Source organism: Neomonachus schauinslandi, chromosome 4, assembly GCF_002201575.2.
Source record: "Neomonachus schauinslandi chromosome 4, ASM220157v2, whole genome shotgun sequence".
NCBI classification, from domain to species: domain Eukaryota; kingdom Metazoa; phylum Chordata; class Mammalia; order Carnivora; family Phocidae; genus Neomonachus; species Neomonachus schauinslandi.
In genome coordinates, this window is record NC_058406.1 from 152,087,224 (window position 1) to 152,111,390 (window position 24,167).

General features: G+C 40.1%; 1 protein-coding gene across 2 annotated transcripts; it reads right to left on the reverse strand.

Annotated features, from left to right (window-relative positions):
• Window positions 1-465: 465 nt before the first annotated feature.
• PABPC1 (poly(A) binding protein cytoplasmic 1) lies at window positions 466-18,185 on the reverse strand. Of its 2 annotated transcripts, none has more exons than XM_021688700.1 (15): window positions 17,482-18,185; window positions 14,176-14,369; window positions 13,857-13,972; window positions 11,463-11,593; window positions 9,772-9,866; window positions 9,321-9,458; window positions 9,027-9,122; window positions 5,739-6,011; window positions 5,428-5,518; window positions 4,281-4,391; window positions 4,041-4,195; window positions 3,294-3,378; window positions 2,717-2,847; window positions 1,677-1,770; window positions 466-915 (listed from the first exon to the last, which is right to left on the reverse strand). In XM_021688700.1, the coding sequence occupies exons 1-14, from the start codon at window positions 17,672-17,674 to the stop codon at window positions 1,678-1,680; spliced, it is 1,902 nt and encodes a 633-aa protein (XP_021544375.1). In that variant the 5' UTR covers window positions 17,675-18,185; the 3' UTR covers window positions 466-915; window position 1,677. The 2 variants fall into 2 exon arrangements, with proteins under 2 accessions (XP_021544375.1, XP_021544374.1); XM_021688699.1 differs by having other exon boundaries at window positions 11,454-11,593.
• Between the last annotated feature and the right edge of the window lie 5,982 nt (window positions 18,186-24,167).

Genomic DNA, 24,167 nt, shown 5'->3' on the forward strand with positions numbered 1-24,167 from the left:
TTTCTAAATCCATCTTCTAGAGGTAGAACCCCAAAAACTGAATTTTCACAAGTACTTTAGGGGACAAGGTATTAGTTGATGATTGTGACTTCATTTCCTATCAAATTAAAGGTCTTTTCAAAAATAAGGCTTAAAACTAATCCTAACTTTAGGAGCCAGTGCTGTTACTGTTTCACGCCATATGATGAAGGGGGTTAAGCTAATTAACTTCCAGCTTAGAAACCGTACACTGGCATCATCTCAAAAAATGTTAAATACAGATATACCTTGGTTCAAGAATTCACATGGAAATCTAAATTCATACAACAAATTGGAGAAATTCTTGTGCCCCTTTTCCATAAAACTATGATACCCTTGAACTTAACTGCACCTTTTTCATGGAAGAGGTTCTTCTGCCAATTCCAGCTTATCACCTATTTGTGCAAAACCAATTACAAAGAAATGAAATAGCGTAACAGCACTGGGCACTGTTTAAGGAATTTTTATTAAAGCAAGAATTTTATAATCCAAATTACATTTCCTTGCTCAGTTATCAATTCTGTTATTTAAAACAGAAGTGACATTCTGAGCTATTCCACAGTAAAGAATTACAAAATTAAAGAAAGGAATGCTTTAAATTTTTGTACTTTGCTGAAAATTCTTTTTCCCAGGGTCTATAAAACATTAATTTGTTTTTATATTTTACTATTTTTTTTGTTTTTTTTTTTGTTGTTTTTAAATCAATAAGTAATCTAGGACTAGCATTACGTTTGCTAGACCTGGCATTTGCTCGGTACATAAGGTTCAAAGTTTCCTTTCCTTTTTTTATTTATTTTATATTTTGCAATGTTTTTTTTCCATAATGTTTAAGTTTTTCGATGTTTAGATATTTTTCTTCGGTGAAGCACAAGTTTCTTTTCGTGGTCCCTGATCAATCTGTGAATGCAGGGAGAAAAAAAATGTAATCAAACTTGCCAAGAGGCTAGGCTCATTATAATCATTACATAAAGTGACAGGGCTGCTAGTTATTACTACACTGGCAATCATACTACAATATGTAAACGTATCAAACATAACACTGCAAATTTAAAGTGTATAGCACGCAAATGGCCAAGTACCAACAACAAAACAAGATGACCAATACTGGCACTTGTCAGTAGCAAATTTAAAGCCTGTGGCCAAATTCAGTCTGCAACCTGTTTCTTGGACACAACTATTCATTTATGTAATGTCTAGGAGTTCTTTCACACTAAAACTGTAATAATTACAACATAGACAACATGGCCCACAAATCCTTAAGTATTTCCTATCTGGTCCTTTACAGAAAAGCTTTGCCCAATCTCTGGTCTGGGCTACACAGCTCCATTACCCCATTTCTTGGAAGTAATGAAGGGTAAAACTGTCAGTATTGCAACCCAAGGAAAGGTATAAGCTATGAAAGTCCTGGGGGAGTAAGTACACAAAAAAGCCAAGCCCATTTAATACAAATTATAATACAAATGTTTGAAGGTGCTTGGATTTCAAAATTCAAGTCAAAACCAGGCTAACAGGTAAAATTTCTTTTAGTTTCTATTTCTACTTCTTTTTGAAAAGTTAGCAATACAACATGTGTATTAATGGCAAAATGAATTTCTGTAAAATATGCTCAAACTGATAAAAACAAGCTTAAACCAATAAACCCAGGGAGGAACACTCACTTTAAACAGTTGGAACACCAGTGGCACTGTTAACTGCTTTCTGGGCAGCCTCTTTCGCTTGGTGGGCTTGTAGTACAGCCACAGCTTCATCAACCTAAAACAACAACGAACTGGCTCTGAAAAGGAGTAACTAGAAGAACTTCAAATTCACAACAACATATAAATGTCCAGCAAAGGCAAACTAAACTCCCTTCCTCATATGCAAGTGGAAAGAACTGCTTTCAAAACAAAACAAAAGGGACGCCTGGGTGGCTCATTTGGTTAAGCCTCTGCCTTCGGCTCAGGTCATGATCTCAGTGTCCTGGGATCGAGTCCCGCATCGGGCTCCCTGCTCAGGAGGGAGCCTGCTTCTCCCTCTGCCTGCTGCTCCCCCCTGCTTGTGCTCTCTCTCTGATAAATAAAATCTTTAAAAAAAAAAAAAACAAAACCGGGCGCCTGGGTGGCTCAGTCGTTAGGCGTCTGCCTTCGGCTCAGGTCATGATCCCAGAGTCCTGGGATCGAGCCCCACATCGGGCTCCCTGCTCCTCGGGAAGCCTGCTTCTCCCTCTCCCCCTCCCCCTGCTTGTGTTCCCTCTCTCGCTGTGTCTCTGTCAAATAAATAAAATCTTTAAAAAAAAACAAAAACAAACAAAAAAAAAACCAAACCATTTCAACTGTATCCATATCCTTTGGGGTTCCACTCCACCACTATTCTAGAATTATGAACCCTCTTGCACTTCTTCCTCTCTCACCAAAACTCCCCCCAAAGTTGAGAAACAATGGCAAACCTCTCTCTCCTCACAAACAGCACAGAAGCTGGAGGGGAAACCAAGCTCTGTCTTTGCCTAGCTGTGTGAACACAGGGTACATTTTCAACCCCCAATTACTTGTTTCCCCATCTAGATTACAAAATGGGGATAACAGCACCATAGGTGGTGATTAGAATTTATAAAACTCAGAACTGTACGTGATTTATATAAAGCACTTAGTAATGTTCAAGTTTCTACAAAAAGCCCTGGAATACATAGTATAAGAGGCTGTTAGATAAATGACAAATTTACTTTAGAACGGAGAGACTCTGGAGACTCAAGCATATGAAGAAGTTCTGAATTATCAATCTCCAACAACATGCCAGTGATTTTACCAGCAAGAGTAGGGTGCATGGCTTGAATTAGAGGAAAGAGCCGTTCACCTAGGAACAAAAACACAAAATTCCTTCAGTCAGAAGAAGTGTAAAGGCATCCACCATTATTAGAACTAGGGTGAAGAACCTGACTTCTGTATATAGCAAATAGATGCTAACCCCAAACCCACCATTGATAGTTAAAAACCGATTAAGGTCTACCACAAGGCAATGAAATTGTTAATTCTGTGCTTGACGTTTCTTTTTCATTTACTTCAAATTCCCTCCTCCAAAAATGTAGTGGGATCCATGGCAAATAATGCCCTATTATCCTAGTCATCAAAAGCCAAGTATTTAATTAAAAGCCTGGAACACTACTAAGAAGTTTAGCAGACATGCCAATTCAGACCAATCCTGTAACCTTAGGCCTACTTTTGTACCTAAAAATGATAGCTAAGTATCTTCGCCATTTTCTAGTCTCTCTGTAACTGACTAGGTGGGACAAAGGCACTTACCCAACATTTGCTTTTGCTCTTGAGGAGGGGCAGATGCCAACATGGAAGCAGTCAAAGGCTCCTGACCTTGTACATGAACAGCAGGCTAGAAAAAAATAGGAATTTTCCTAAGTTTAAAGTACAGAAGTAGGGGTGTCTGGGTGGCTCAGTCAGGCGTCCAACTCTTAATTTCAGCTCAGGACATGATCTCAGGGGGGTGAGATCGAGCTCTGTGTCAGGAGGGAGTCTGTTTGGGATTTGCTCTCTCCCTCTCCCCACCTCAAATTGCTTTAAAAAATTCTTTTAAGTCCAGAAGTAATGGCACATACTCACTAGAAAAAAAAAAAATCACTAAATGATGAAGACTGCACTCTAAACATGAATAGGAGAAGCTGAGTCCCTCAGAAGTACAGTCCAAGGTAGTCTTTTCTACCCGGAGTATTCTTTTGAGCTCTATTTCTATTATGTTCATGACAGTTTGGGTCTCAGGGTCAAAAAAAAGAGGGTGAGCTAAACCTCACAAACTGTATTTCACCCTTTCTTCCTTACAACTATGCTTAACAAAGCTCTCAAAGCACACAAATAATTCAGGGTAAGGAATGCTGAATGCCTGTCTAACTCCCACAGTATAAGACATTTTTACATACAGTCAATTAATGGGACATCAATTAGCACAACGTTCTAGATAGCTTCAGCTCTCATAATTGTCTTCGGCTTCTTTGACTGCAACCAAGGACTGCCATCTTTATACAGAAATTAAAGGCCTACCTGCTGCATGGTAACTTGTGGCTGTGCATTAAGATGCTGTTGAGGATTGCGAACTCCCGCAGCGTACTTATACTGTGGAACGGTGCGGACAGCAGGTGCTGCCGCGGCAGCGGCCGCCGCAGGACGTGGCCCCATCGTCTGTGTTGATGTGTTAGCTAAAAAATAAACACGGGGTTTTTGTACTTTTACCTTGCTTTTTCAAACTAGAAATCAATTTTCACAGAAAGTGTTAAGGCTTACCAACACGCTGTGTCGACATGACTCGTGGAACCTGTGAAGAAGCTGGTCTCATGGTACTAAATGGTGGTCTAGGAGCGGCTGGGCGGATAGCACCGGGCATATTTTGGAATGCTACATTTAAAGATATGAGAACACACATTAACTGGGAAAAAACGCACTGGAAGTGTTCAATGCTTTGTTGTAACAGCTGAGATTTGAACAAAGGAACGAAGAGTGACTAAATGCAAATATCGTGTTTTAAAGCTAAGTCTCTCACCTGCCATTTCCCCAGACTTCCCAGACCAGAGAATGAATATGTAAAAAAACATACATTCAGAAGAACAAGGACTTCTTACTCTCTGAACATGACACACAAACCTGGTTCCAAGTGTTACTGCAACAGAGCACTGGGCCACAAGGCAAGGCTAAACATGCCAGGACTCTGATCCTCACACATGGAACAAGATTTTTTAAAACTACTGCCTAACCAAATATGAAATTAAGAGTTGGATCCATCCCCAAACTTATAAAAGAAAATCAAACCAGCATGGAAATTACTGTCTCAATAAGATAGGAAGGGTGAGGCATTTTAGGATTCTTCTTAAAAAATACGAGGATCCTGGTGGGAGGAATAGGGTGGCTGGGTGACTGATAGACACTGGGGAGGGTGTGTGCTATGGTGAGCCCTGTGAATTGTGTAAGACTGCTGAATCACAGACCTGTACCTCTGAAACAAATAATATATTCCATGTTAAAAAAAAGATTGCAGGAAGGGAAAAATGAAGGGGGGGAGAATTGGGAGGGGGAGACAAAGCATGAGAGACGATGGACTCTGAAAAACAAACTGAGGGTTCTAGAGGGGAGGGGGTGGGGGGACGGGTTAGCCTGGTGGTGGGTATTGAGGAGGGCACGTTCTGCATGGAGCACTGGGTGTTATGCACAAACAATGAATCATGGAACACTACATCTAAAACTAATGATGTAATGTATGGGGATTAACATAATAAAAAAAGGAAAAAAAAAAATACTAGGATCCCCAAAATGAACACCCATAAGCCTAAATTAAGAAAAGCAACAGTTAATATACTGTTGAAATATAACAGCTAATCTATCTCACATATTTTTAGTCCAAATAATTCACAACCTTAATTAAAAACAAAAGGCTTACGATGAGGTCTGGCACCCTGAGCAGTCCAGCGAGGACTTGGTCTTAGTTGAGCAATTTGGCTAGGAGGATAGTATGCAGCACGGTTCTGAGTCTGTAGAAAGCAAACAGACGTATCATGTAATGAAAAAAAGCAATATTGCAGCTAGCTATATACTCTGAGAACATTCAGCAAGTCCTTACACTCAAAGCATTTTTTCAAGTTTAATCACAATTCACACGTTTCAATCTTAGGCCTTTATGGAGGGCACAGACACTAAAAATGACCAAAACTGAAAACCCGTATAAGGTTTTTATTCTCTTCTGAAACGTACCTGTGGGATAGCTGCCATGAAGTAACCTGAAGGAGGTGCTGGCTGGTAGGGGTTGATTACAGGATTGGGCACAGCTCTTACACTTGCCATTCTCTGCATATACTGGTTAGTGAGGTGAGCCTGGCGCTCTTCTTTGCGCTGAGCTAAAGCTACATACAATGGCTTGGTGGCCACAATTCTACCATTCATTTCTGTAACTGCTTTTGTGGCTTCTTCTGGGGAGGAGAAACATACAAAACCAAACCCTTTGCTGCGACCACCCTCCATCATAACCTATTAAAAGACAAAAAAAAAAGTTAATTCAATGACAGAATGAGGCTCTGAGAGCATTACTATTAACAATTCAGCTACTGACTCAAATAAGTAAACACTGTTAATGCTTTCATTTTTTTTCCACAATTTTTCCTTAATATCTAAATATTAAGGGCAAGCTATACACACGCATCTCAGCCAAGCAAGAGAAAGTAAAGAGGTAGACATAAGACAGCAAATGTGCTAAGATTTTAGACTGTCAACAGAATATTAAGGTTTAAGTAATCTGAATGATACAACCAAGGCCCCTACTAAAATTTTAGCAATTCAAGTTGACAAGGTGCTTTACTATTCTTTAGTGGGGAAGGGGGAGCAGCTGAATCGTAGAACATCCACATTTCAAAATAAAAATTTCACATTCAAGACCAAAAGGGCCATAAATATTGGCCAGGAGGAAGCTTTTAAATACTGAAAAGATCTTCTAAAGGAGCAATGACGAGATGCCAAGAACTCCTCACTAGCCCTGCAATATACATAAGCATGTTCTACAACTACATTCAACGGTATATGGTAGCACAGGACAAGCAGGAAACAGTCCAATGACCTCACTTATAAGTGGAATCAAAACAAAACACCAAAAACCAAAAAGAAAACTGAGCTCATGGTTGGAGGCAGAGGGAGGTGAGCAGGGGAAATCAATTAAAAAGTACAAACTCCCAGCTATAAATTAAATCCTGGGAATGCAATTTTGTTAACTATGTATAGTGATGGATTATGATCATTTCACAACATATACAACACAAACCTCATTATGTTATACACCTGAATATGTCAATTGTACCTAAAACTAGACCCTAAAACATACCCACCCATGCAGTTATGGGCATTTAGTGTGCTAAAGTTAACATTGTAAAATAACACAGAAAAAATGGACTTTACATTATACAGTACACAGTACATTGAGACAACTGAGAATTAAGTCACATCTCTCGCTCATATCACACTGAAAAATCAAATTGCCAAACAGATTCTGAATCTGAACATAAAATGCAAAAATATGGGGAAAGATGTCAAAAAACTCCCGAAGGCCTAAGTTAAAGACTGGGAGAGAATATTTGCAATTGAAAAAAAAGGCTGACATAAAATCTCTCCAATCAATAAAAAGACAACCAATCTAATATAAAAATATGCAAACAGGCAGAACTAGTCAACATATGAAAGGCAGGTCACCACTGGAAAAGATGTATACCACTTTCTACTAAATTGACAAGACTAGCAGGAATTTGTCCAGCCTTCTGGGACAATTTGGTTGTATCATATTTAAATATACCCACTAACCAGCTATTTTAATTCTAGAACTTTAGAAAAACTGGCATTTTTGCAAAGATATGTTTATTAGAATGGTGGGTCTAACAGTGGAAACACACAAAGCAACCCAAATGTTTATCAATATAAGTTACAGTAAAATAAGTTACGGTATATCTATATAATGAATACTCAGCACCTTAGGGGGGGAAAAAAAAAAAAGCCTGAAATGAATATATGTATCTAGACCTACTGTTAAGTAAAACTGCAAGTCACAGAATCTGTATAGTACGATCCTGGTCTTCTAAAAATTGTTTATACATCTACAAAGAGCATTTGGACAAACATGAAAGATTATCTGGGAAGGACACCCAAATGGGAGATATGGGAAATCACCTTTCACTTTTTACCTTTCTGCTTTGATATTTTTCTCAGCAAGCATTACTAACACAGGACCTCTTCCTCCAGAATAAACTCTTGCCAAATTTTCACATCCTTGCCACCAAGGTGTGATATTATGATCCAAAAAGGACTTTAAAAACTGATGCACAGGGCGCCTGGGTGGCTCAGTTGGTTAAGCGACTGCCTTCGGCTCAGGTCATGATCCTGGAGTCCCTGGATCGAGTCCCGCATCGGGCTCCCTGCTCGGCGGGGAGTCTGCTTCTCCCTCTGACCCTCCCCCCTCTCATGTGCTCACTCTCATTCTCTCTCAAATAAATAAATAAAAATCTTTAATAAAAAAAACAAAAAACAAAAAACAAAAAAAAAACTGATGCACAATATTCAACTTCAACAACTTTCAGGGAACACACTAAGGGTAAAGACACCCAGGAGTAAATTCTAGCAATACTCCAAGTACTCAAAAGCATAGGCTAAAACACAAGGTAACCCCATCTCTTCATTTTTATTTGTATTCATCTAGCATGCCCCTAACATTTCCTATCACAGAAGCTTCCTTAATCAAGTTGCCAGGAAAAGATGAGTAGGAAGATCAGCCACGAGGTCATTCCAGAGCACTGAATTTTAATTTTTCCTGTACTCTTGAGGATCTGACTGAAGTTTTAGACGCTCCTACCATACCCCAAAATACATATGCACAAAGCTTTACATTCAGAGAATTCTTGGACCATGGACATCAGAAAAAAACACCTGGAAGAGAGGTTCTTAAATCAAAATCCCAGAATTCAGAATAGAATCGTACTACTGTAATTCTTCATTTTTGGTTTCAAGTGAAAGAAAATCTATCTGAAAGAAAATCTATCTTTACTGCTAGGGGACTTAAAGTTTGACTCCCCAGAATGAATTGTGTAAGTGAATATAAATTTGCCCGGTAACAATTATAGTTCCGTAATAAATTGCCACTTTTAACCAGGAAAATAGTTGAAAAGAGTAGAACAATGCATATTATGTGAGGATCAATCACTAACTATGGTCAATGAATGCAGCCTTCCTCAGGAAGAATTCAGAACTCATCCCCTGCAAAAAATAAACCATCAAGGCTACAACATCTACTTCAAATTTGAATGTCTGTGAACAATGAGGCAAAAACCTGATTTCCAGAAAAGGAAGGAAAAAAAAAAGACTGACTTTTTTGGAAGAAAAAAACCAAACCTATGTGACTATTCATTTTACAAAATAAGAAAAATACTCTGGCATATTAATGTGAAATTTACATATGCATTATCAATGGGCATGAATATTCCCCAAATCTTAAAATACCATACGCTTTACCTTTGCACTAGTGATTGTACCAAAAGGAGAAAACTCTTTCCGGAGACGTTCATCATCAATACCATCATCAAGATTTTTCACATAAAGGTTAACACCCTAAAAAAAAGAAGAAGAAACTGTAGAAAAAGAAAAAGAAAACCACACTGGTACTTAAGCACACTTCCTAGTATTTTTATCCCATGTTTCTTCTCCTTTCCCCCTCACAAACCCTCCAGTTACCTGGCAGTAACTGAAATGAACGTAAAATAGGTTTCCTCATCCCTGTCTTATTTTGCTTGTCAATTAAAAATGAACCTGGTATCTGGTGATCCTATCTTGCTTCATCTGTTCAAATTTGCGCTTAAGTTCCGTCTGCCGTTCCACTTTTTTCTGAGCTCGACCAACGTAAATTTGTTTTCCATTGAGCTCCTTTCCATTCATCTCATCCACAGCCTTACAGAAATCACAGAAATTTTAATTACTAACTTGCAATAGAGAAATTCATTTCTTTATCAAGAAATTGTGTTAGGTTATGAATGCTAAACATGGACCCTTCATAAAAACTTGGCTTCAATGTTTTGGGAATATAAATTCCCAATTTATACCCCCAAAACTAATACACAAAATGCAAGTAGTTCAAAAGAATGCATGTAAGATAGCCAATGTAATGCATGTACATTTCAGTATGAGAGCAAGGAAACCTATCATCTCCCTTATAAAATACAGGAAATTCATACTATCTTTAGTTAGTATATTTGAGTCTTACTTTCTGTGCATCTTCATGCCTTTCGAAGCTTACAAATCCAAAACCTTTGGATTTTCCACTTTCATCAGTCATTACTTTCACACTTAAGGCAGGTCCTAAAAAAATTTTTTTAAATGATTCAAAGGTATTCCACACAACATTTAGTTTATACATTTTAAATTTCGACACACAAAAACAAAGCCATGAAAAAAATAAAAATTAAAAAATAGTCTCTTCAAAGACCTTGTATTTCTACTAAGAAGCTAAGTACTCTATTCCCTGAAACACTTCTCCCTCCATTTAAGGAGGTACATGTGTTAGACCATTGTGAAGGATGAAATTTTATTCTTAGTGCAAAACAGATTTGCTTTTTTTTAGCCAACAATTTGATTTTTTGACATCAGAATTAAGAAATAAGATTTCCTTAACCCTTGGCCCATTTGACTTTCAACTGAGAGTGGAGGGAATACAGGGTTTGACCCTTGGCAAAACACAGTATTACTTGGAGGAAGTAGCACATATTTGAAGACACATGCCCCAATCCTCCCAAGTGAAAAAGACACTTAACTGAGGTGGGTATTATCTCAGGTAGGTGGGGCCAGAAAAGGTTAAAAAGCATATTTGATTACAGAGAATATGGAAGATATATGGGCACAGGTAGATTGTTTCTTTTGAATGTACCTCTAGTCCTAAAGCTGTACTTCCAATCTCTATGAGAAATAGCCAAAAAAATATTTGACAAATTTACATATTGGTGGTCACCTCACATAGCATTACTCATTTGGGATCATTGATTAACAATATTCAACTTTAGAAACAGCTTCTAATTAAAAAAAGACAGATGAAATATACAAAACCAGTCACTAAAGAGAATTTGGAGTAAGATGCAAGACACAATTTATCTTGTGTGAAAGGGCAAGTTTTTTGCCCAAAGAGTGGAGGGTTCAATGTGGCATGCCAGATTGGCAATAAGGTATCAGATTTTCTAATTCTGTATCATTTGAGGTGCTCAAAAAAAAAAAAAAAAAAGCCACCTACTTAATAAGTTCAACAAATGATAAGGGAAAAGCAAATCACCTGCAAAAGCGTTCAATTTAAAGTTCATCTTCTGATCAGTTACAGCTATCTAAAGTGAGGCTGCTTACACTTCACGGATTTAAAATTTAATTAAGTTAATTTGAAATGCAAGGAACAAATTAAGATCCCATGGATTCAGAAGGCCATCCCAAGGAGATATCACGGGAATCAGGATCTCTGGCTTTGTCTTTGAATGTCATTGTTTCAAATTGCTCAAACATGAGGTTTTTAAGACTGGCCAAATACCCTAAAGCTGGCCAGCTTTCCTGTCCCATAACTAAAGACTGCATTCCAACCCAAGTTGGCTGTGTCATGTGCATGCCTCTGATGGGATGGGATCTGTAAGTGCATAAATCCAGCACAATTTTTTACTGTAGCATAACCTTTTAAAATCTGTTCCAATTAGGCAGTCACACCTTACTGTGCTAATACAACACTATTAACCTTTATTTATATACTACTTTGTAGTATAATGGACTATCAGTAGTTTAATCCAGATAATCACAATTATTTTTAAATACCGTATTAAGTTCATTTCATTCACTTTAGTATAAAGTATTAGCCAAAACTAATGTTGAGCAATTACTCAGAACTTTGAGTGTAAAAATTTAATTCAGACACATTACCAAACTTGCCAAAGAGATCCTTAAGGCGCTCATCATCCATATCTTCTCCAAAATTCTTGATGTAAACATTGGTGAACTCTTTTGCCCTAGCTCCGAGTTCTGCTTCTCGTTCTTTACGAGACTTAAATCGTCCAACAAATCTAATAAAATATGTAAGGACTATAAAATTAGGTTCTATTTTATTAAGTTCAGATTAATTAAGCCTGATGGTTGATTTTGTAACTGTTACTGATAATTTCAGAATCTCGAATAAAGAGCACAGTAAAAACAAGTGCCTGAAGTGAAAAAATGGAAGCATAAAATAAGAACAAACCTCTTAACTACAAGAAAAAAGGAAGCATTTTTCTTCATACACACTTCCCTCCCTTCCTTCTAGCTAACCCAGGGTTAAAGAGATCATGCCTATCAATATAAATGAGTGGGAGTAACACACGAACCACGCCAAGGAAAAGACATAAAAGCTTTCATCGTTGCTATTTCAAAGTGGCCCTTGCACATCGTTTGTGATCTCCTAAAATGGAAATTTAAACTTCTGAATTCTGTACTCTTAACACATAACAGCTTGGCAAATTTTCTCTGCAGCATTATCAACTAAATGTTTTAAAAATTTAGTTTTCCCCTAATATAAAAGTAGTACATGTCATTAAAGACTATTGTAATAGACAATAAAGTAAAAAACCATCTTCCATGATACCACCCAAATCATGACCAACTTTTCCTAAGTCTTTTTGTTTTAATGCAGATACCTGTGATTTTATTCCTTAACCTTCCCCACCCCACCCATACTGTGGTGCTTCTCCATGCTATTAGCTTTACAAACGTTCTCAATAAGAACATACTATTCCATTGTGGGTATCACAACTTTATGCTTTTGTTAATAATGCTGGAACTTAATGAGCCTTTCTGTTATATGTTCTTACGATAGAGTCGCAGAAATCATGATAGTTCAAAAGGCATAGAAATGACCTTAAGTTTATATATACAATCAAACTGTTTTCCAAAAGGGTTATACTATTTTATACTCAAAACAGCAATAAGTTAAGTCTTTATTTAATAATCTAGACCCCCACCAATGCTGGACATTCTTCCCCGTCCCCAAACACATTGATAGACAAACTGTAAGATACTTTCATCTTCTAATACTAACGATGCTCAATATTTCTCTCAAAGATGTACTACTTCTAACAATTAGCATTTGTAAACATTGTTCACATTGAGGAACTGCTGGTTTCTAACACTTACTTGAGTTCTTTACACATTACAAAGTCTTTCCTTAATCATGCAGTGACACAAAATTCAAATAGGTAACACCATGTGCGTAATGATCCCTCCATGTACAGACTGACCACAGCACTTAATGAAGTGATTTATAAGAACTACACCTTAAGAGTGATGCAGTGGAGTTAAGAAAAACCAATCTCAACTCAGATATTTTATAAGATGACCTTACAGCTTAATTTGTCTAGATAATTAAACAAAATCCACTGGCACTAACGATAAAAAATTTTAGATTTCTTTGGGCTCATAAAATCTTAATTTTATAACCTGCAGCAGAAATAGTCTCATAGGTTTTATCAGTGCCATTATATAAAAAGTTTGCAACTTTTAAAAAAAGTTTATCTCAGGATAGATTAATGATGAAGATTTCTGGTTTAATTCTACTTTACTTTTAAGTGGGTGAAGGAAGGTGAAAAGGTAAAACAAACAACAAGTCCATCAATAAATTGTAGTAGTGGGATGCCTGGGTGGCTCAGTCGTTAAGCGTCTGCCTTCGGCTCAGGTCATGATCCCAGCGTCCTGGGATCGAGCCCCACATCGGGCTCCCTGCTCAGCCGGAAGCCTGTTTCTCCCTCTCCTGCTCCCCCTGCTTGTGTTCCCTCTCTCACTGTGCCTCTCTCTGTCAAAATAAATAAATAAAATCTTTAAAAAAAATAAATAAATAAATTGTAGTACTATGGCCAAGTAAAGAGCCAACTTAGATTCTGAATTTAGACCACTGGGTTTATATCCCAGCTTATCTGTTGAACCATCATGTAAATACATTTAGCCTCAGTTTCCTCAAATGTAAAATGGGTCAATGACTACGTCAGGAATTATGATTAAAAGTTTCTGTCTAGATTCCTAGTTTTTCAACTATGCACTTATTTTGAAAAAGCTTTGTATCTCAGTATACTTATCTTCTTTTTCTTTTTCACTTGAATGTTGACCAATTGTATTAATTCACTGTTATTCGTATGTTACAACAAACAAGGAGAAAACACAATGATAAAATCTACCAAGATGTGGTTTATTATTTTCACTCCAGCTGAATCTCTTTAACAGCACAAATGTATTAACTTGTAAAATGAATTGATTTGGACTATTAAAAACAGATTTGAAATATGATTAACTATTTATACTTACACTTTGCGATCATTTAGAAGCATCCCATTCATTTTTTCAATAGCTCTTTCAGCTGCTTCCTGTGTCTCAAAATGTACAAATCCATAACCTTTGGAACCATTTTCATCACAAACCACCTAGGGAAAAATGGATACCAATTTTTCATTACTTGCTATTGATTTAGCATTTTTTCCAGTGTTCAGAGAGAACTTGTCAGCCTCCTAGCCTGGGTATTTGGGAAATAAAACTACCATTAACAGACAGCATGGTTGCTCTTTTAAGGAATAAACTACAAGAAGGTAAAACACTGTAAATGTTTACCTGTCACATTTTTGCTTACCTTACATGAAAGGATGTTACCAAAAGCAGAAAATGTATCATACAGTGCTTTATTATCAATGGATTTGTCCAAATTTTTAATGAATATGTTGCCCACTCCACTTTTGCGAAGTGATGGATCACGCTGAGACCACATGATGCGTACTGGCTTGCCCTTTATAACATCAAAATTCATGGTGTCCAAAGCACGCTCCGCTGCAAGAAAGACATGTTCAGAGTATTACTTCAAAACATTTATAGGCCACTAAAAATTATATAAATTATTATGGGGAAAGTGGTTGGGCACACAGTCCCTCTACCTCTTTAAATTTCAAGATTGCTGGACCTTACCTCACACTAGTCTAGTTTTAAATTGTTTAATGCTAAAAAAGACAATTACCAGAAACCTCAAACTTCCCATGTTAACAGATGACATATCACCAATGTATTTCTGAAACATCTTTTCCTTTAACTATCATAAATTTAAAATCTCCTTTTGGTTCCTAGTCAACATAAAATCAAGATACCCCTTCACATACAATTTGCTTAATGAGCAATATAAAAGATATTAAGTAATTGTAAATTATCCAGACTTAAGAGCTTTTAGATTTTAAGCATTTTAACTTCTTCCCTTATTACTTGTCAAAATCAATCTTTTCATTGCTTACCACAGCCAATATTCTACAAAAATTAGTCCATTTAAAAATAAATAGATAAAAGTCCCTGGATTTTGGGAGCTGGGTGATTTCAGTGACTCATGGCACAACTTCCTATTACTATGTAAAAAAAAAAAAAAAAGAAAGATTATATCCATTCGGATCAAGATTTTAATCAGGCCCTCAAAAATTTAATGTGAGGTTGGGCATACTTAGCTGTATAATGAATACAGAAATTTTGCAGTACCAGGTCTATATAATATTCACAATTCACTCATTAAAGCTTTCTTGACATATAAAACCACTTTTATCTTCAGTCATTGATTTACTTAAGAACTGATCAGTTAATCAATTATTTCTGCACAGTGCTAGAAAATTTCAAAATCTACCCTATGATTTCAGGGTCTATGAAGGATTGAATTATGTGCATCTCTACCATGAAGCACTTATTAAATAATTTGAGACTTTCCATGGAAAAATATATTCTTAAGTAAAAAACATTAGTTCTAAGAGGGAAAAAGCATAGTCCATTTGAAGCCCTGAAACACGAATTTCCAAAAATTCCATGCCAATGTAACTGTAAAGTTATTGAGAGGACAAATTTTCCGGCCACTTCTTTTTATAAATGAAAGCTCCAGTTTCTAGAAGATAGTGACAATCAGCTGTCAGCTCATTATCAATTGACCACACCTACTCAGCTCCCCTAGTTTTTTAGCTGACTTTGCCCGAGCGTCTTTTGAATGAGTCACCTCTTCCTGTAAATTGGAAACTGGTCACTTTCAGGAGCTATTCTACGCGTCCATCAATGTTACAGTAAATAGGTAAAGAGAAAACCACTGAAAAAAGTATTTGGCAAGACGGTAATTTGTACATATAGAAACCAAACAAATCTAATATGAAAAAAATGCTATCTTCTTTTGAGCAGTTACAGAACTGGTCTACTGGTATAGACTGAGAATACATACAGTGTACTGTAACCATGGTAACCTGAAGTTCAACTTTTCAAATCACAAGAAATTTAAAAAATTGGGTTTTGTTTTAAAATTGTTAAGCTTTCTTGGAAAGAATAACAGCCGCTTCCAAAAGTTACATTTTATGGTCTTTAGGATTTGTTCAAGTTTTCTGTCAACTTCAGATTATGATTACCTGTCCCAAAGTTATCTTCCCTAATCTTTAGCTTTCATTCAGCGGTAAATCTCATCCAGAGTTGGGAAAAATTGTTATGGAGTGACATTTGGAGCCACTGCTTACAGAGCAAAAGGGCAGGAAATCTGCAGTGCAGTTTTACAACTTCTGGCTCTGTGTCACTCAACAGTAGTATGCCTACCCCAAATCTTGATATTAACTTTACCTAGTGAAAAGCTATCATTAAGTAACTTCAGTTCTACTGAACTAGAATTAAGTTCGAGTGAACTTAATTAAAAATTTAAAAGTAAATTCCTTATATTCTATGTTAGTTGACATGTATTCAAGCAGCTTGGGGGAAAAAAGCAAAATTGGGCCATAAAATTGAGTGAATCTGACTTTTGGAAGTCAACTGATCCAAATACAAAAGAAAATCCTGGCAACTCATCACACCACGTATCTGTTTGCCAAATTTTGTTTTTTGTGAACTGTTTAACTTCAAAATAAAAAGATAAGGTTAGCCACATTTTTTCCTCCATGAATTTCAAACTTACTGTTATTTTGTTCAATTCCCCATGATGTACGGATTTTCTCGACCACTTTAAAAATTAAAGAAACCTTTACTACTTGAATGCCATTAAGTATAATGGTCCAGTCCACACTACACTCGAAGTTTGCAGCCAAAATTGGTGAATACGTTTTTTTTAAGGAAAACCTCTCAAAAGCACAGAACTATTTGAGAAGGGAAAAAAAATTCTGAATTACCAGTATTACGAATCTAATTTGGATAAAAAAACTGAAATAATCTACACTGCCTGAGAAAACAGTGTATTTCAAAAGGGTCATCCTCCACATCCTCTGCTCCCACCACCCTGTTACTATTAGTGAGAAACGCCTGAACTCGGGGAAAACCCCAAATGCGCGTCTCACTGGTAATTTACATTTCTAGAGCCATCGGTTACTGACAAGTTATTAAGAATGCAATCAGAAACCTGAGGACCACCACATCACCAAATTAACTTTATTCTAAGGCCCTGTGGCTCCCCCAGGCGATTGGGCCAGTAGCAGAAACAGGCCTCGGGCCTGTGAGGTTACAGGGTTCAACACGTGGTATTTTTCGAGCACCGAATCGCACTTCCTCCGCGTCCTGGGGCGCCGGCAAGAGCCCGGGGTGGTGCGAGCGCCTCCACCTATTACCAGAGAAAGGGGCTCGGCTCCCGACGCCCCAGAATCCCGCGGCTACTGGCGGGAGCGCGGTGTAAGAACCCAATCTCACCCACCCTCCCGGCGCGTCATCACCCTAAAGTTTGAGAGCGGCTGAGGCCGAGAAAATGGTCGCAGAGGAGGAAGTGGCCAGGCGTGCGGCTGCCGGCAGCGCGGCTCCCCGCGGGCACGGGGAGCAGGGGTCCCGGCGCCTGAGCCTCTCCCCGCCGGCCCTCAGGGGGTGACATGCCCTCCCGCCCCCTCCCCGGGGCCCGCCGGCCTAGCCCGTCCGCCGCCGCCTGCGCCTCATGGCCGCCCGCCCGCCCGCCGGGCCCGGCTCTCACCGTCCGCCGGCTGCTGGAAGTTCACATACGCGTAGCCCAAGGAGCGGCGGGTGATCATGTCCCTGCAGACCCGGATGGAGAGGATGGGCCCGGCCGGGCTGAACTTCTCGTAGAGCATCGCCTCGGTCACGTCGGGGTGTAGGTCCCCCACGTAGAGCGAGGCCATGGGGTAGCTGGGGGCGCTGGGGTTCATCTCGGCACGGCTGCCCGCAGGGCCACAGGCCGCGACCTTTCCGTCAGAGGAGGAGAGCGAGTGCTGGGGCCGGGGGCCGGAGCCGGGGGGAGGGGAGCGGGGGCAAGCGCAGAGGGACAAAAATCAACCGGAATCGAAAACTACTCAACGGCCGCAGAACGGGGTCGATCGGCTGCCGCTAGCTGCTGGCTGTTGGCTGCCGGCTGGGAAGCGAGGGTGGCGGTGTCGGGTCCGGGCAGCGGGAAGGCCTCGGTCTCTTGGTTCCTTCTTGGAGCTGCTGCGGGGCCGCGGGCGGGCGGGCGGGTCGGTCTCGGCTGCTTCACCGGGTTATTTTATAAAAGAGGAAGAAAAAAAAATAAAAGTCTCCGGCGGGGGAGACGCGGATTTTTTGTAAATTTTTTTGGGTTTTTTAAAAGATTTTTTTAGATTTTTTTTGGATTTTTTTAATAATAAATGTGTGTTCCGAGCCCGGAGCACACACTCCGCACTCTCAGCACTAACCGCCGGGGAGAAGGGGAAGCACCGCCTCCTGCACCCTCTACTTATACCCCCCGCCGCACTCGCCCCGCCCCCGCGCGTCTGACGCCAGGGCCCTACGCGAGCGTCAGCGCCGGAGGAGGAGGAGAAAAGGAGGCGAGGGGGAGGAGGGAAGAGAAAACAGGAGGAGGAAAGAGCAGAGAGGAAGGGAGAGGTGGCGGCGGCGGCTGCTGCGGGTGTGGGGGTGGGGCTGGGGCGGAGGGGCGGGGCTTCTGCGCACGCGCCGCGGCCGGGGGCGGGGCCTGCGCTGCATAGGGCTCGTGGGGGAGGGGAGGGCTGGCTCGCGGGTGGATCTCAGAGGAGTCGGGTGGGACGGCCTCTCCTTCCACACACCCCGCCCCCACCTCCACCCCGGAGAAGCGTTAACCCGTCACCGCGGCGGTGGGCGGTGCGCGGGGCTTCCGGGTTCCTAGGCGCTAACCACCCCCCACGTGCACGGCCGCCCGGGCCTCTTCCCGCCACGGTCAGCCCTGCTCCACTCGTCCCCGTCCCGGAGGGACCCAGGCCACCGGTGGGCCGGAGTGGTCCCCTCCAGGCCCAGTTTCCGAAACGTGCGTGAAAGGAACCGGGGCTGGCTCCCTTTTCTCCTACCCGGACCGCACTACGACTCCCAGCGGGCAGCGCCGCCACGCGCGTCGGCCGCAGAAGCGGTGCCTGCTGGGAGCTGGAGTCCCCAACGGCCGCGGCGCTCGCTGACCCCCACTGGCCGCGGGTCCTGGCCGCCCGCTCGGGGACCCCCAACCGTCCTGGCGCTGCACCCCGGTAGCCGCCCCGCGGTGCTTCCAATAGAAGGGGGGAGGGGAAGGTGGGCTTCTCGCCCGCTCGTTTCCGAGCCCTGCACTCCCTTCGGTCTCCACCGGACGCTGTCGTTAGTCAAAGTGGCTTTAATTTGGGAAAGCTGTTTCGGGGTCTTTGTCCGCTTCCTTTTTTAAAGTATCGTGATCACTGTTAACTTAAGCTGCTAGGTTGGAATCTTTGATTCGTGCTGTTTCTACTTGAGATTTCTTTGAGGTAGAAAACAGGACTCAGGAAAAATGAATGTTTTTCCTTTAAAGTATGAGTCTCACAGTCGTACATAGCACCACAGAACTGCAAGCAGGCAAAATTAGGAATAGATTCAATGCAGTATTACAAATGTTTAAAACAATTTTATACATTAGTTGTGGACTTCAATAGAAATTCTAAATTTAGTAAATTGATGGCCGTTAAAAAAATACCAGTTTATCGGAATGACATTAAGTCAACATACAAATCCCCACTTTAAAGTAGTAATGTACTTTACAGTTTTGAAAGCACTTGCTTTAAAACAAGTGTTTTAAAACACTTGTTTTAGGATAAACATCCTATAAACATCCTATCATTTGTTCCCTACAGCAATCTTGTGTGGGTGGTGGAGTACGTAATAATAATTTTATTTTACTGTTAAGGGAACAGTCTCAAGCTAAATGATTGCCCAATTCATTCTTTAATTCAATAAACTTTAATGCATGCCAGATACATTGCCAGGTGTGGATTGGGTGCTTTATTGTCATTTAATTAAAATTTAAACCAGCAGAATCCCACATAAGTGCTATTTTGCCCCCATCTTGGTAGGAAAAAGATAATACTTTTGAAAAACATACTGCCTCATGAGCTTTATTAGGCAAAAGAGCAAAACTTTGGATTGTGCGTTAGGAAGACACATCTATTACTAAATGATAAATCACCACCCTATTAGAACTCTGTGGTTAAAAATCAATCCATCAATATATTTACTGAATGCCTACGAAGTGGAGAGTACTGTAAGTAAGGAAGATAAATGACAGAAAAAAATTCCTGTCCTCAAGAGGCTTATGATGAGCTCTCTGGTAATCATAAATATCAGCATTAATATCAGTACAATCAACATCCAATCCTAGCATTTTATCTGGCTGTGATGATTTTCTATTAGATTCCATATTTTCTTAAAAAATAAGAGAGTGGAAATTCCATTATTATACTTTGAAAGAAAACTATTTCATTTTCATATTTTTACTAAGTTACTAAAACAGCTAATAGAAAACAGGTAAAAGAAGAGGTGTACTCAATAAAGGAGAGTGAAGGGAGATCAACTCCAATAACTTGGAAATTAGACTACAGCAAGAATTAAAACTATCCATCAAAAAAGCTGAAATCTTGGGTGCCTGGGTGGCTCAGTCGTTAAGCGTCTGCCTTCAGCTCAGGTCATGATCCCAGGGTCCTGGGATTGAGTCCCACATCCGGCTCCCTGCTCTGCAGGAAGCCTGCTTCTCCCTCTCCCACTCCCCCTGCTTGTGTTCTGCTCTCGCTATGTCTCTCTCTGTCAAATAAATAAATAAAATCTTAAAAAAAAAAAAAAAGCTGAAATCTTGCCATTTGCAACGACGTGGATGGAACTAGAGGGTATTATGCTAAGCGAAATAAGTCAGTCAGAGAAAGACATGTATCATATGATCTCACTGACATGAGGAATTCTTAATCTCAGGAATCAAACTGAGGGTTGCTGGAGTGGTGGGGGGTGGGAGGGATGGGGTGGCTGGGTGACAGACATTGGGGAGGGTATGTGCTATGGTGAGCACTGAATTGTGTAAGACTGATGACTCACAGACTTGTACCTCTGAAACAAGTAATACATTATATGTAAAAAAAAAAAAAAAAAAGATAGTAGGAAGGGAAAAATGAAGGGGGGAAGAATTGGAGGGGGAGACGAGCCCTGAGAGACCATGGACTCTGAGAAACAAACTGAGGGTTCTCAAGAGGAGGGGGGTGGGGGGTTGGGTTAGCCTGGTGATGGGTATTAAAAAGGGCATATATTGAATGGAGCACTGGGTGTTATATGCAAACAATGAATCATGGAACACTACATCAAAAACTAATGATGTGGGCGCCTGGGTGGCTCAGTCGTTAAGCGTCTGCCTTCGGCTCAGGTCATGATCCCAGGGTCCTGGGATCGAGTCCCACATCAGGCTCCTTGCTCCGCGGGAAGCCTGCTTCTCCCTCTCCCACTCCCCCTGCTTGTGTTCCCTCTCAGGCTGTGTCTCTCTCTGTCAAATAAATAAATAAATTCTTAAAAAAACCCCAAAAAACTAATGATGTAATATATGGTGATTAACATAACATCATAAAATAAAATCTAAAAAAAAGATTTAAAACTATCCAAAGCCATACATAATTTCTAAGATTATCCAGGGGCTCTTACCTATATTTCTGGTGGAGGAAGATGAGGGTACAGTTTGGTGGACCTCACTAAAGCATGAATGTAAATAACAAAGATCAGAAAAATGGTCTGCTTGGAGTCTAGAAAATATTGTCAGAGAACAAGAGTTTGACAAGAGTGGAATTTGTCTAGGTTGGGTTTGAGTACCTCAGTCATTAGAAAGGGCTCACTCTCTGGTTTCACTAGAGCCTGGATTAAATAACTCTCAAAAGACTTCTCTTTGTCATAAAGCCATTTTGAACAAGCAACTTCCTAATTGATAAGTCCAATTAACAGTTGAGCCCCCAGGGCACTCTGACATAGGAAATGGATACCCTAGATGGTAGACAGAAGTATTCTAGTCACTGGAAAAAATATATCAATTCTTTGTGGCTTAATACTGTGGGAAGGAAGCTGGTCAATCAGGACTTCTGTGCAGCCCCTTTCTCTTAGATTAGAAACCTGTTTTTCTGATCAAAACTCAAACTTTCCCTTAATGACCTCTTCCTTTCCAATTCACTTTTTTCACAACCAAACTTCATATTTCCATTTCTTGTCCCTCCTTAATTCTTCAACCCACTGTGATAGGTCTCCCACTCCACCTCTACTCAAACTGCCCTGCCAACAGTTCTTCCTCTATTTGACAAATCCAGTGGACTCTCTTCAAGTCCATTTTGCTTGACATCTGCAGAATCTGACCCTATTTTCCTCCCTCTCTTTTTTTAAACACACTCTCTTGGCTTCTGGCTACAACTCTCCTCGTTCTGCCCAGCTCTCAGACTATCTCTCATCACATCATCACCCTTCCCTGACCACCAGATTGGGATGGGTACTCTTCCTTTGGGCTTTAGCCTGACCACCTGTCTGCCACTACATTTACCACGTTGTATTAAAAAGAGTCTTTTTATGAGCTCTCTCTCCAAATAAGTTGTAAACTCCAAAATAAGTTGTAAACTCCAAAAGAGAGCCTATCAGGGAGCATGAAGCCAGGCACATTGGAGGTGCCTTATTTGTTTGGGGTTCTTTTTTTTTTGTATCCTAAACTCAGGGAGAAGGCCAGCCAGGTTTGTGGACGGAGCACATAGGATGGAGCTTAATAGGGAGATCTCACCCGGAAGCGCACATGTCATGGGCACCTAGGGCTGTGTTCAAGTCCAGATCACGTGGCCTACTCCAGTGCACCGCTTTCAAACTCCATAGGCTCCTAGAGGGAATATATCCTAACATACTGGCTGGGCACTCATTTCCAGGGCTGAGCTTGAAGGTAGTAGACTTTCAGTACCCAGAGGCAGGCAAGCAGGGACAAAAAATGACTGCTGGCTGAAAGAACTTTCTGGACCTCCAAGGCTGAGGACATTATACAGTATGGACTGACTTTTAACCGTTTGATCGCTTCTGAGAGAGGAAATTATGGCTATAAGTGAGGGCAGAAGATAGAATATTTGTCAATTCTCTTTGACTCTTTGATTCACTACACTCATTTTTCTCTCCCATCATTTCTTTTTGGTCTTAAAAAATGTGCTATGTTTATCTGGCTTGCCTGTGTATATCTAATTTTAGATTGCAAGCTGTGGGACAGAATAATGTCTTTATATGTGCAGCATCTCACTGTGGATGCCTGAGAATGTCTAATGACATCAACATCATTCAATTAACCTATAAAAATAAAATAAAATGTAAAGTATTCCAGAGAACTGGTTCACCTGAACTTCACCAGAGATTCATAAATAATTTTCAGCTATGTCCAGGATATATTCAGAATATATCCAGAATAATTTATAGTATTCCATGTAACATATGACAAATTAAAGTTGACTGGCCTTATAAGGTCTTTAGGTATTACTGAGAGATATAGTTGAGATGAATAATAAGGAGGTATAGCAACCCTCTCCCAACTGGAGGGATAAACTTTCTGTAGATCCTTGAAAGAGAAAAATATTAAACAATGTCCATGATAAGACCCAAAGAACTTTCTAGACCTCCAAAGCTGAGGACATTATATAGTATGACTGACTTAAAGATTATATAATGTTTAAGAGGATTAGCTATCTGCTTCATTGGTTTGCTGGGTTGGTGAGGAGCACAATACCTACTCAGATTTGTAAATTCTCATGCCCACGATCAGAAGGATTTCCTATGATAAGAGACCTGTTCAGATTTTGTTTTCTTCCACATGCATTACATATTTCTCTCATACCAATCAAGAACAAAGAAAAAGATTTATAAAAGAGTTTGATATTGGTTCTGACATTGTGTGTCAGATGATGTACATGATGTTAATCATGAGGAAATGGCTGCCAAGTAAGTAGATCCTGAAACAGACCGACTTAGGGCCTTAACACAGGCTCAGAAACCCAGAAACAATATTGGGAGGAAAAGGCAATTAATGGCTTTGTTGTAGGAAAGAATAAGAAACTCAGAGAAATGTCAGAATATTTAGGTTTCCTTGCAAAGTGCTCCCTAATGGCCCAGCATCTGCGTCAAGCCCATGCTAAGGGCAGGGATAACACTACAACAGCAATACCACTGCCTCCTTAATCGGATTTTGGTGAGACCTGCAGCAGGTGTTATTTGTAAGTCTAAATTACATAATGTGCAGTTTATGGAGCCACTCCTGTTGTTCCATATATTCTGAATAGATCCTGGACATTTATGGAACAACTCCTGTCTCCGTAAATATAACTATTAAACAGAGACAGACACATGTAGACAGACATACAAAAAATACAACTGTCACTGTCCTAAACTAATGTGGAAAGCGGA

Coding starts and splice junctions, on each gene's coding strand:
- PABPC1 (XM_021688699.1), bottom strand. CDS start 17,674: ATGAACCCCAGCGCCCCCAGCTACCCCATGGCCTCGCTCTACGTGGGG. Junction 9,123..9,320: donor ATAGGATCACCAGATACCAG/GTTCATTTTTAA, acceptor TCTTTTTTTTAG/GGTGTTAACCTTTATGTGAA. Junction 5,519..5,738: donor TCATGGCAGCTATCCCACAG/GTACGTTTCAGA, acceptor TGCTTTCTACAG/ACTCAGAACCGTGCTGCATA.